The sequence below is a fragment of the Sander lucioperca genome, chromosome 7 (assembly GCF_008315115.2).
Source record: "Sander lucioperca isolate FBNREF2018 chromosome 7, SLUC_FBN_1.2, whole genome shotgun sequence".
Lineage (NCBI taxonomy): Eukaryota > Metazoa > Chordata > Actinopteri > Perciformes > Percidae > Sander > Sander lucioperca.
In genome coordinates this window covers 5,571,339-5,585,025 of record NC_050179.1, presented here as the reverse complement: position 1 = coordinate 5,585,025, position 13,687 = coordinate 5,571,339, and the positions used below count along the sequence as shown (strand labels likewise).

The following is a 13,687-nucleotide window of genomic DNA, read 5'->3' as shown; positions in this document are numbered from 1 at the left end:
ACTTTTTACTGGCTGCCCATTGAGCGCCAGTTATTGTTGGACACTGCGCAGTCATAAAATGTGGTGTGGTGTGATGTCATGAAAAAGTTTTTTATTTTTTTTATTTTAAGAGTATGTTAACACAGAATCACACAGGGCAGAAAATTGCTGCTGCACTGCTATCTGTGGGATCAAACCTTGAGGCAAGTTAAACTTCTGGCATACCATATCAATGATGTCACCACAGGTGTTATCCATCCGCTCACTACGGAAAAGCACCAACTTTGGCAACACAGTGTTGATTTTCTCTTAAAGCTGCTGTAAACAATATTTTAATATTAACAATGGATCAAATGACTGCATGTAAAAGGTGTTACCTCGTAGTGACGGACCTACAGGTTATTTGCGAGTATTGCAGGTTCTAACAAACAGACACGCAACAGATATGAAGTAGCCCATATAGTTCAGCAGAATTGTAGAAATGAAGCAAGTGAATGATCCTTGTCAGTGTTGTTGTCTGTAATCATACCATGTGTTCTAGCAGCAGAGAGGCTAGCCATGAATGGGTGAGGAATTCACTGACTGAATATTGTGAATAACTTTCGAAGAGGATGGGTGTATAAAAAACGTCCAAGAGATGCTTCGGAAGTGGTATATTTTTAAATCACTAGTTAATTCTGTTTGCTGTCTGAGGAGTCTGTCTGCCTCTGGGCAACTTACACTTCACTTGCCTTTTTTGATAGGATTGATCTCAAGGCTGACTCTATCTTACGTGAAGTGCAGTCGGTGCCCAATGTCAGCAGCATTTTCTGAATGCAGTCAAACACCAAAAGATTTTGTTAGTGCAAGTCATGGAAAGCCTTAACTTCTCATCCATGATCTGACACCTGTGTTTAACTGCTCTTTTCCCATAGTCTGTTCATATGAAACCTCAAACTGAAGAGAGTTAATTTGCCAAGGAACTATTATGAAGGTTCCCTATGGACAAATCCAAATCTGGCCCCCACCCTTTTTCTCCAAAACAAGAAGGCGATACTTGCAAAATCTCAACCTTGGGGAACCCAGCTGTTCTCTGAAAAGAGGACCATGTCAAAAAGATGGTCTCTCACTGTTCCTGGTTTTGTAGGATGAATCGGACCAACTGCCTTGGAGCACAATCTTGACATACTGCTTTAATGTTGACTCGATGCATAACAGTCTCCCCACATTTCAGCATAAAAGAGAAGGTGAAAGGTTTTCAGGGAACTGCAGTTAGTGTTAGTGTAGATTTTACCTTCAAGTCTTTCTCTGTAGCCTGGTTGACACCAGACCCTTCTCAGCTGTAACTGAGAGTGGGTCTGGGCAAGCTTTATTCACAGCTCATTTCCAAAGGGGCGTCACCAGCGGATGCCGCTCAAATGCCTCTGGGTGCAATTAGATAGTCCTTCAACCAATCAGACCAACGATCCGGGTGACGTAGCAGCTACAGCGGCATCAACGGGTTGCTGCGCTTCGGTGGCCGTCATGTTGGATGTAAACAAAAAGCTGCTCGCCGTCGTTGCGCTATCGTCATCGTGTAAAGCCCGACTCAGTGGTTGTGATTGGTGCCTCGATTTGAAAAAATTGGAAATGGGCTTGAATGGGCTCTTGGCCAGACTGACTTGCAGAGCAAATCTCAAATTTGCCAGAAGTTCGTCAGGGTTTTCCCAGGCTACTTTCTCTGTGTTTCAGTCTAATGATGTATTGTTACTGCTGTCTCCTCCGTTGTTTTTCCCTCCCCCCCCTTAGACTTTAAGAATGCCCTTGGGTTTGAAGTATGCCTGTCCATCAGAGAGCACCTGGAAGCTCGCCGTTTCGTCTCTGCTCAAGGTGCTGTCTATTGGATTGCCTGTGGCACGCCAGCATGCCTCATCTGGAAAGTTTGACACTATGTGGCCAGAGCTAGCCAACGCCTTTGAAGACTTTCTTTTCACCAAAAGGTACAGATTTAGACAATCATAAAGTTGAGTTTGAACGATTTGGTAGTATCAAGTTAATTGTTTTTTTGTTTTTTTTATAGCACACCTCCAGATAACCTGTCCATCCAGGAATTCCAGAAGAACGAAGCCGTTGATGTAGAGGTAAATACTTGTTCCTATCATCCAGTTTGTCAACATAATATTGTGTGGTAGCCCACATCAGCATTCTGTCCTCTTCATTTCAGGTTGTCCAACTGATCAGCACAGAGATTTTACCGTTTGCCAATTTCATACCTAAAGACTTTGTTGGCCAGATCATGACAATGCTCAATAGAGGTTCCATTCACTCACAGTCTCCCTCATTCACAGGTAAGATGTAACTTAGGCAGCTAAAATAGCTTGACTTCAGCTGTACTGTTTACTTGTATTTCTGATGGCACAGCAGGTTGGCTGGAAGTTGTGGAATCATACTGTAACCATTAAGTCCTTGATTCGCTGCAAAAGCCCTCCCTGTGGCTCATCACTAACAATGGCTTCTGTCAAACTCTTTGTGCGTTGAGCAAGACAGTAAAGCCCTGTCTGCCCACTCATTGTAAATCACTCTGGGCATCACCACCACCACCATGTCTAATATCTAAAGGGTTTTCTCTTGACAGAGGCAGAGATCGATGTGCGAATGAGGGAGGAGTTTTCTAAGGTGTGTTTTGAGACGCTGCTGCAGTTTTCCTTCAGCAACAAGGTGTCCACCCCGCAGGAGGGCTACATCTCTCGTATGGCGCTCTCTGTGCTCCTCAAGAGATCCCAGGATGTTCTTCGACGCTACGTAGAGGATGAGAGGCTGAGTGGACGCTGCCCCCTGCCCAGGTACACCCCACACCTCTAAATAAAATACATGGTGCACCTGCTTTGTCAAAAAAACCCAGTTTTTTATGTTTTTGGACGGATCTCCCCATCAGAAATTCAGCTCCAAACATTGGTGTTTGTCAGTACCATCATTTTACCACTGAGACATGCATAACCAAGACCACCATCTTTTTTTTTCTCCCTAAGAAACGATGGAAGTTAAATGATGCCCGAGGGGAAATTGCGCCATTAGCGCAGAAAATGGCAAAGGGATGGTGGGGGGAGTTCAGTAACTGTTAAATACAATTATATGAATGTACAAAATTAGAAAATCATGAATTGCATTATTAGAGCATTTCAAATAACAGCAGAACTTGGAGCAAAATATATACATATTTATAAAAAATAAGAAATGGTTTCACAGTCAAATTGGTAACCTTACAAATCTGTGGGTTTGGGAATACTACTGCAAAAAAAGTTGAGTAAAGTCTTTTGTAGCTCCAGAGGGAGCTGCATGAAATTCTACTTGCATAACACACCCTAATGTCTAACCAAACTGTTAATCATCATGTTGCATTGTGGATAATGTGCCAAAAGGTGCCCCTTTTTGACAAGAAATAAAGATTGTGTGGAATTAAGAAGACAGTATCTCTGATTTAAACTGTCTATTTTGAATCCAACAATGTTAAAGAAGTACAATGCTAAATATATGATGTCTTCTTCTAGTGAGATGATCTGTGATTGGGGGAAAAAAAACTTCTGAAGTAACAACTACACATTGTATCTATAACTTTATGTATAATTAACAATCAGGACAAAATGGTCTTTGTGTTACCGCCTTTGACTTTCCCTGCTTCCAATGTTAGCTACATGATTGCTGGATATACCAAACTAACTTTTCTTCACTTTCCTGGCACATGAGCTGATAGCTGAAAGGAACATCGCGACTGTTATAAGGTTGGCGAAAAAAAGGCGCTGCGCTTTTCGGTGTCTATTATTTCGCTAAGAGGAAACTCGATTAAAAAGCCATTTGCCAACACTAAATATCAAACAAAAGCCAGACACTATATAGTAATAAGTTGCTGTGAGCTGTAGCCTACATTCACCACTTCTAACCAGAGGCAGAACAGAACGTAATCTCGGAGATTATTCCTTCACAGCGCTGTGCAGTGTGAGAAAATCTCAGAGCTGAACCAGGCAGACGCAGCACTTTTCATCAGAATCACCCTGGGTCGGGTTAATTAAGTCTACTCCTAACTTACAACACTAATAACATTACCGTTGCCAAAATACCCCCGCGAATCAAATCCCCTACTTCATCGTTAACCGTCCAGCCACTAAACCTGTATGGAAATGAACACCTCTGCTGGTTTACGATCATACGTCTCTCTGAATCTGCAACGTTCTCTGTCAGGTAAAGCAGTAAGTCAGTAGTAGGCTATAGAGTGGAGTTGCATATGAAGTGGTTTTGGGTCCTTCTGTAAGTAATTTTGGGGTAAAATTCGGTTTTGAAGAATTCTACAAGCAGCAATACCATAGGCCAAGCGACCAAACAGGCACATTTTCAACGGGCACTGCACTAGTTATACGAATTTGCTTCCTATCTCCTGTATAGTGGAGAGAAAAAGAATCTTGGTTGCTACGTGGTCATGTAAAGTAAACCTCTGCAAGACCTTCAGTCACCTTTTTCCACAAACTTTGTTGTTTCTGTCTGTGTTGGCTTGTTTGTTGTTTGTCACTCAACAAACAACTTTGCATTCAACAGCTCTCATCAGAAAAAGATCTAAATTAGACTCTCCTTGTTTTTTCACACATCCGCGAAATGTAACATCTACAGGTTTTATGTACTGCATGTCTTTGTAACTAATGAAGGTCTTTTTTCATTTTAGGCAACAAGTGACAGAGATTATCTTTGTCTTGAAAGCTATCAGCACTTTGATGGATTCGCTTAAAAAGACACAGCCAGAAAACGGTGAGTATCAAACTGTGTCAAGGAATAAATAGAGCTTGGAAAGAGGTGCCACTATGAAAACACTATGAAAAATACAGTAATGCCACCATATCTATCATCTATTCATTTCAAATAAATGTGTCAGAATACATTTGGGACCATTTTTCAAATGAGTTTTATCACCAATCTGGGTAGAACTGTTTACGTTTCCAGCAAGGTCAATTACAAGGAATTATTAGTTTTTCAATAGATTGAAGCGAGACATTCTAAAATTACGTTTTTGAAATGCCCTTCGAGATGTTTGCATTACATTGTCCTTTATTCAGAGCAAAACTAATTTCCATACTCCTGTGGGAATTTTAGGAAGGAAATGATTTCTCTGATTGGCTTCTATCACAATTCATATTCTCTTCCTCTCCTTCCCATCCCCACTCCCTTTTCCTCTTGTTCTGCAATTATTTTGTTTACTGTCTGCAGTGGATGGCAACACATGGGCTCAAGTGATTGCCCTGTACCCCACACTGGTAGAGTGCATTACATGCTCCTCGTCTGAGGTGAGCTCAGCCTTGAAGGAGGCCCTGGGGCCCTTCAAAGACTTTATGCAGCCACCCCTCTCCAGAGTCCAGAACGGAGAGTCCTGACCAGGCTCACTTAAATTGGGTTTTTGTAATGAAGAAATCTTGAATGTGTCTTCTCGACCGACGTGCTTCACAAGTGCACAGACATAAACTCTACAAGATCCCCATCTACGGTGACATGAAGCGGCGAACGGCGATTCGAGGCCTGCTCGGACCGAATCGATGACCCTGACCTTCATACGCATCATCGTATGCTTCTCATGTGAGCTGATTACGCCTCTCCCCCCTCCATTCTCATACAGACTGACTGCATTCTTGTGTTAACTACAGAGATAAAAAAATAATTGCAGTGTTGCCTCTGAGTTTAGTTTGTTTTATTCTCCCGATGAGGCAGAGTCGATGTACAGTGTGTGGTGATAGTGTTGATGTAATTAACAAAAAAATGCAAAAACCGGGGCTTTAATGATCTTAAAAAAATGAACACTTAGACTTTTGCAACATTTTCAACAGTGAGGATTTTATGCAAGAAAACAAATCTTACTGTAACATTCCATGTCATCTTTAGCCAGCCATCTGAGAAGGGATGTACTTGTCTGTATAAAATAAATGGGACAATTCTACGATCAGCTCTGTGCTCTGAGTGTGCTCAGTTACAATGCATGTTAAGCTACTCTCGTACTATTTATAAAAAAAAAAAAAAAAAAAAAGTGATGTCCCTGATGAAAAAGTACTTACTTTGTAGTCGGTTCGGTTTGTCCGTTTGTTTGTGTGTTTGTTTGTTTGTCTGTCAGCAGGATTACGGAAAACCTACTGGCCCGATTTTCATGAAACTTGGGGGAAGGGTGTAGCATGATCCAAGTAAAAACCCAATACATTTTAGAGCGGATCCGAATCATGGGTCGGATACACAAATAATTTTTCACTTTCGTTAACATTGCGAGAAGCAGCATTTGTGTTGAATTCCTGTGGTGTCGGAATAATCCGATTATTTCCTGAGATGGGGCGTGCCTTGCCCAGTGCCATGCGGAGTGCCCTTCTAGTTTCAAAAGGATATCTGTAGTGTTTTTAATCTTAAGACCATCATTAGAATTATATCAATATCATATGGGCTGAACCTCGATAAAATGTCACCAGCACCATAGGCATAAACCTATTATAGTCTATCAGGGTGATCCTGGTTCAAATTTGTTGTGATTCACTAACAAATCATTTTTAATTGATTATATTTCTTTCATCTTCATGTTTTTCTTATGATTTTTTTAATGCAGTGTGTATCGAGGGTCTTCAGGCGTTTTACTCGAAGGACCCTATAAGTAGATTCAACCACAGGCCCTTGAGAAGTCCCATGACTTCCCATGACCTAATACTAACTCAAGTTTTAAAATGTAAACCCTCACAAACCCAGAACAAAACAGCAGCCATAAAAACAGAAAATAAAACCAATGCAATTACAACTGCTATTTCCTGCAGGTGGTGCAAGTGTTAAAATTGCAGCCGCTACTTTGTTTGCCTGTAGGTGGCGGCATGTGTAGAACTGGTCTGATATTAACTGAACAGCTCTGAAGAATATGCAGCCTGCTAAACGTGAATTTGTAACTTTGTGACTGAGAAACAAGCCAGTTCACACAGGGAATTTAATTTAACACAAGACACCTGGAATTGTACATTAGTTCTAATGAATTTTACTTGATTTGAATATTTCACTATAAGATTATCATATTGTCATGTGGCCCACACTTTTGATGTATGTCTCAAAAGCATAAGACAGAAATACTGTCATCCTTATTGTTAATGATTTGTGATTATTTCATTTGCACACTGATATAATTCCCAAAATACCACCACATAATATTAATACTGTGTATTGTTATTAAGGAGTGTTATTACAGAAGTACAACATATATTTATTTCCAGGTGGTAATATGTTATCCAAGTTTGAGCTTGAGGGACATTTTAAAGAGAATATTTTGAACATTGATTGTCAGGTGTTGTAGTTGGTGTCAGCACTATACAATAGGTGGGGTTACAGCAAGCTGACAACTGGGAAAGCTCATAGAAAACGCCTCTTTTACACTTAAAATCGTTGTGCTCAGTGCCTACATGGGTAGCCTTCCATGCATGCTGTAGGGACCCCTCGGCTCTCTCTCAGTGTCCCCTTGAGGTCCACGTGCCCGAGTTTCGGATTATCCAGTAGGTCATATGAGGGGAATGGGCCGTTTTGTGGTTTGCTCTGAAGAAAAGGAGGAGGAGTAGGAGAGCGGAGGGAGCAGGTCTGCTTGGGCGGGGTTTCCCTCTTATTTCAAGTCTGCACAGAAGAGGAGCAAAGCGGGAGCGGACGGGTCGTCTTCGGCTGCGTGGGAATGTCGCTGTTGAGACGGTACATTTCTTTACCTTGTACGATATTTTTTAGTGTTTTCTTTAATATCCTCGTGTTCGTCTCTATCCCGCATTTGCACCATGTACTGGCTGAGGTAGTAGTTTGTGCTGTTGGTTGGGTTGTGACACTGCCCGCTATGGAGATGACTGCGCAAGCTACTGCCTTGCTAGTGCTGGTGCCTCCACTTCAGCCGAGGAAAAAGCCCTGCTCACAACGCCGTTAGACGGTTTTAACAGGTAATGCACACCGCTAGTGTCGCAGCTACCCGCCCTGTTATATTTAAAGCTGTAATTTGCTGCTTTTAAACGGAACATGGCTTGTTACATTGTTGCATTTTGAGCTGAAGCCATTTGAGAAATGTCATTTTTCGTCCAATAAAATAGTAAATGCTTGTGGAGAAAAAAAAAAAAACACTTTGTATGCAGTTTTAATTTTGCACATATACCTAATGTGAGATTTAGACCGTATGGATGAGAACGCTTGTATGTATTAGCTGGAAATGTACTATTTGTATGCACATTTAAAAATGCGCGAGGAAGTCTATATCTCATATGGATTTGCATAGTTTTCCACCACCTCAGGCGGAGTGGGCCGTGTAGAAAGCATGTAGGTCAACAGCACTGTTGCTATGAGGAGAGGAGTGACGTGGCTCCTGCTGCCCACAGAGGTATCCTACAATACAACTGCTCTGATGCACACAAGCTGGCTTTATGGCTCTCCTCGACGTTCTTTGTTGATAATGATGCATACCATCAGATAGTGTGTGCTCCTTCTGCACTTAAACACCTCTTCTATGCAGAGCAGAGCCCAGACACAAATCTGTGCAGCGCTGTTGGCCCTGTTTTAGTAATAATCTGATTATTATCCTAAATCTGCATGGTGTGTACCTATTTGAACTATACTGTGTGCACAGACAGACACGCACCACATGACCTAACCCCCACAGGCGTTTCAGCAGTGGTGTCCTCAGAGGTCTGGGAGTGCAGTGCTGATGTGGGTCATGCGTTGTGTGTTAACCTTTGAAATCCTCCCTCTGCTACCCAACAGCATCTGGTTGCTCTGTATCACATTAGTATGGGCAGTCAGGGGTCTCGTGATGGGGGTGGGGACCGGAATGGGTAATGAGCTTTGATTGGCTGCAGGGCCCAGGCAGCCTGGGTCGATGAAACCGTGCAGCGGCTGCAGTCTTGAGTTCAGAGCAGGGGCGATTCTAGGATCAGACTTTAAGAGGGGCTCAGCCCCTAATGAGATTGTGACACGGATACAGTGCCTTGCAATAGTGTACTCTCACTGGATAACAATGAATACATGTATTTATTATTATAACAGGATAAATGCAAAATGTTGAATATATGAAAACTATGAAAGTCCCTTTATGGACCACCAGAATCAAATAAAAATGATAATGAGGTGTAAACAATAAATAAATAAAAAATAAAACTTTCCTTGACTGGGTTACAGGTGCATAGCATTGGCGCCAGCGACACAGGATATTAAACCTGTTTCTTTGAAACTGTAATTGTTTGCCATCTGTCACTAACAGACAAGTTCACAAACAAAAAAAACAAAAGAATATATATTTGTTTTTTTGTTATTTTAATTTTTAGGGGGGCTGAGATGAAATTTAGGCGGCCTTGAGCCCCCCTAAAAAGGGTCTAAAATCGCCACTGGTTCAGAGTGACCCCGACAGCCCAGATGAGAGCACGGCGCTCACCAACTGACTGAAGATTGGATCCTGCATTTGACCTTCCAAGAAGACGCCCATGAAATATTTATTAGTTCACACTTGATAGTGTGTTAGGCAGAGTTATGTTCATCTTGGGCCACAGCTCTGCCCACTAGCATCTGTGCTGATTTGAAACAATAAATTCTACTCCAGCTACTCAATGTAGAGATACATGTAGGTTGAAAAGCAGTATTGCTCTTTTGCAGAAGATGCAGACTAGTAAACAAACCACACGAGACTTGTGGTTATTGTCCAACCGGTTGAGTCCTACAGGTCTACATTTCATATATTCAAAAAAGGAGTGTCTCATGTAAGAAATGCACGTAGTCCAGCCTCCAGGGTAAAACCAAATATCATTTATCATCCTGACTTTAAAGCGAGCCAGCCTATGGATCAGTGAGCAGCTCAGAGGCAGCCAATGTCCTCATCCATCTTGTGTCAAAGCTCTCATTTGAGCCTGGCCGCAGATAAATCATATTTCAGGCAGCCGAAGCCCTAAAGCTGTTAATTCGAGCCCCCTGTAGAAAATGCCCGTTCAGATGGCTATCACAGCTGCACCGCTGAAGTAGCCGCACCCTCGTCCTGACAGGACAGTCGGCCGTGATGTGTGTGCTCTGTGTTCACCAAATACCTTCACACATGCTGCCTCTGTAATGCAACATGTTTGGAATTAGTGCTTAAACAATTAGTATATTAATGAGTTGATCTTCGGAAAATTAAAGTGCAACAATTTTAGTATCAAGCAAAATGCCAAACTGGTTTCAGCTTCTCAAATGTGATTGCTGGTAAGAGGCTGCAACAAATGATTCATTCTTGATTAATCTGCCAATTAATCTATTAATAGTTTGGTCAATAAAACATTAGAAAACAGTGAAAAATGCCAAATATTCATGAGATACAGTCATTAAATGTGTTGTTTTGTTGACCAACAGTTAAAAAAACCCCAAATATTTAAGTAACTGTAATGTAAAGACCATGAGTAGCATAAAATTCTCACATTTAAGCACTGGTAACCATCACATGTTCTGCATTTATTTCCTAAAACATAAATAGATTAATCGATTATAAAACGGATGCCGATTAGTTTTCTTTCAATCAATTGTATTATCTTTGAGTTCTGGACTGTTGGTTAGTCAAAACAAGCAAGGTGAAGATGGCACCTTGGGCCCTGAGAAATTGTGATGGTCATTTTTCACATTTTTCAATTTCTGACATTTTGTATAGGCTACTAAATGATTAATCAGTTAGTGAAAGAAAAGCTGAAACGATAAGTCGATAACAGGAAATACTTGGCAAATATTTTCACAATTGATTCGTTGATGGTTCCAGCCTCTCACATGTGAGGATTTGCTTTTGTTGTTTAACTATACACTAAACTGAATAATGTTTTAAACTGTTAGTCCGACAAAAAACTATATATATTGAGAAAATGGTTGGCAGAAAAATCGATAATAAAAAAAGCCTATGTCAAAATAAATATAAACACTAGTATTTTTTCAGTGTATCCTCCCCTGAAAGGAGGCTTGAAGGCTTTGGCCCCAGCAGTGCCTCACTTTGTACAAGAGATGAGTAACTCGCTGCAAGCCCACTCAGCATCTCCCTCAGATCTATCCACGGGTGGGGTGGGAGTGCTGTAACCTTGGAAAAACAAGCCGCCCACAGGAATGACCATGTCATCATTGCCGTCATCCAATCTGGACCACACACACACGTGCTTGGAGAGTAGGAGTGGAGTGCCAGATCAGTGCTGGCCTGACTGGAGGAGGATGCGGCGCTGGCCTGTGGGGACCAGATGGCCTTCCAGCTCCTGCAGAGCACCCAGAAGTGTAAGACTCCCACAACAGCACTTTATGATCGTCTTGAGTGTGTGTGTGCAAAAGCATTCATAAAGGTATGTATGTGTGTGATGCACTTATACCCTCATCATAACGTGTGGGTAAGATAACATGAATCAAGCAAGTTGTTTGCAATTATTATATGGTCCATAAACCTGTCCTGGATCTCTGCTCAAGTCCAAATTGTACTAAGAAAAATATAAAACCATGGATAAGGTAATACAATAAAAAAAATAAAGTTAAAGAAACACAAAAAACGTTGTAATATGAATGGGAAAGGCCGCAGAACCTTGTTACTTTTCTTAAATTCAGTCAAAATTACCCGCACATATTAGGACAATTCCGGAGCAAAATGAACCTAGGGGTTAATAACACGTGTACCGAGTCGACCGTTCTCTGGGATATGTTTTCATGCTAATCGAATGCGACCACTTTTATCGCAAACCGCTAATTAGCTTATAAAGCTAGTCGTCAGGGCATGCAAAAGTAAAAAGAAATCGCTATTTCTGTACCACTAACAAGGCTCAAAATAGCACCACACTTCCATGGTTGCATAATGAGGGTCACTACATGTAAACCGAAGCATTGAGAACTTTGTAAGTGTACAGACAGTTCATTAAAAAGATAGTTTAGAAAGAGTACCGTTCGGTATACAGGCGGGTGCCATCTTGGAAAACAGTCACGACCAGTCGAACGCCATGCAACCAGTAACATAGCTCAAGCACGGCGTTCTTTTTACTTTACCCTTGCCCCGACGACTAGCTTTATAAGCTAATTAGCGGTTTGCGATAAAACTGGTCACATTCGATTAGCATGAAAACATATACCAGAGAACGGTCGAACTCGGTACACGTGTTATTAAGCCCTAGGTTCATTTTGCGCCGGATTTGTCCTTTAAGTTGTATTTTGCAGCAGTGCTTCTTAATTGGTCTCAGGTGCAAACAGTTTCGCTGATTAAGCTCACTGATACTGAAGTCACATGTGTGGACTGCTTGAAACTTAATCTCCACAGCTCAAAAAAGTAAGATCCTATTGATGCTACAGTTGTCATGATCCCAGTTTTATACCTTAAAGTATGATTTTCAAGATGAGTTACAAAATGCTTTGTAAGGAATGAAAGGCCTTTTTTACAGAAGACGTTGACATGTCAAAGGAAAAGTGCAGGTGGAAATATTAAATGATGATGGCTGAATTCCATTTTGCTGCTTCATTGTCAGCGTCCTGGGATTGTGCATGCTGGCCCACTGTCACCCTGCCATGACTTACTGGGACACTTGAACATAACTGAGCTGTCATTCATGTCATTAGCAACACCTGCGCTTTTCTTACTATGACAGGTCAAAATGTCTGCTGGCAGTCTGAAACCTGCCCCACTCCAACTATTACTAGGGTTTCACATTTTATTTGTCACATTATGGTCTTTATTTAGTTTGAGAGGCATTTCCACACAACAAGAAGAATACAATTTTGGAAAGAAATGCAAAATTGGTGCTAGTAGCCAACATTTTATTTCTGAACTAAAATGTTGACTACTAACAGTGGCACCCCAAAATAAGCCCAAGATACTGGCTTTTAAAGGGGAAAAACAATACAATATGCTGTTTCACACAAAACCTTTGAGTACTAGGAGGAATATAGGTTTCCTTTTACTACTCACAGACTATATGGAATGCATCATTGTTCATATGATACCTTCGTCATGTCATGAACTATGAGAGCTTCATCCTGTGATTTGATTTACATCGTTGGTCTCAGGTATTTCAGCTATTTGGTATCGCAGCAGTTAAGTATCACTAAAGTATTGTCCAAGTTTCATTAAAAAAATGATGTTATTCCTCATTGTTCTATACCCGCTTTTTACTTATTCAAGTAAGGCATTGAAATGAAAGGCCAGTTGAAATGGAGACGCACATCTCATGCACTTTTCTGTTAAGTTATTAAGTTGTCTTTTATTGTGTGTGTGTGTGTGTGTGTGTGTGTGTGTGTGTGTGTGTGTGTGTGTGTGTGTGTGTGTGTGTTTCAGTGTCAAATTACACCCCTCGCAGCAGCCTCCACCATGAAATCTTCTGTCAGGCTATTCTGTGAACTGATACCCTTCATCATATTGCTTTGGGACTCACTTGACATAGTTTGTCAGAGTGGTGATGGTCATATTCTATACAGTTACTGAAGTGTAAGGGAGTTTGCACATATTCATGCCTAGAGTTCCTACAGACTTACATTTTAAGGTCAACAAAAAGTGTATCCATTAAAGTTTTAAAATACTATAAAGTCACTTTGCTTACACAGCTGTTGTTGGGCAAGGACATTGGATGTTAGGTCATCTTTCTTTCCCCATTTGTCTCTTCACTCCCACAGACTAAGTGCTTCCTGGAGCCAGGATAAATCGACATCTTCTATCGGTTTCTTCTGTCTACTATACAGTGAGTACATTGACTTTTTAATCAATAACACAGCAGAG

The 13,687-nt window shown here is 41.2% G+C and overlaps 1 protein-coding gene across 5 annotated transcripts in view; it reads left to right on the top strand.

Moving 5' to 3' along the window:
- Positions 1 to 5,914, top strand: part of mon2 (MON2 homolog, regulator of endosome-to-Golgi trafficking) — a 60,688-nt gene extending 54,774 nt beyond the window's left edge. For all 5 annotated transcript variants that reach the window (XM_036002872.1, XM_031282644.2, XM_031282646.2 and 2 more), the window contains 6 exons: positions 1,747 to 1,937; positions 2,018 to 2,078; positions 2,162 to 2,285; positions 2,573 to 2,780; positions 4,649 to 4,731; positions 5,188 to 5,914. In XM_036002872.1, the coding sequence (XP_035858765.1) occupies positions 1,747 to 1,937; positions 2,018 to 2,078; positions 2,162 to 2,285; positions 2,573 to 2,780; positions 4,649 to 4,731; positions 5,188 to 5,351 (831 nt within the window). In that variant the 3' untranslated portion in view covers positions 5,352 to 5,914. The remainder of the gene's footprint in view (positions 1 to 1,746; positions 1,938 to 2,017; positions 2,079 to 2,161; positions 2,286 to 2,572; positions 2,781 to 4,648; positions 4,732 to 5,187) is intronic.
- The last annotated feature ends 7,773 nt before the right edge of the window (positions 5,915 to 13,687 follow it).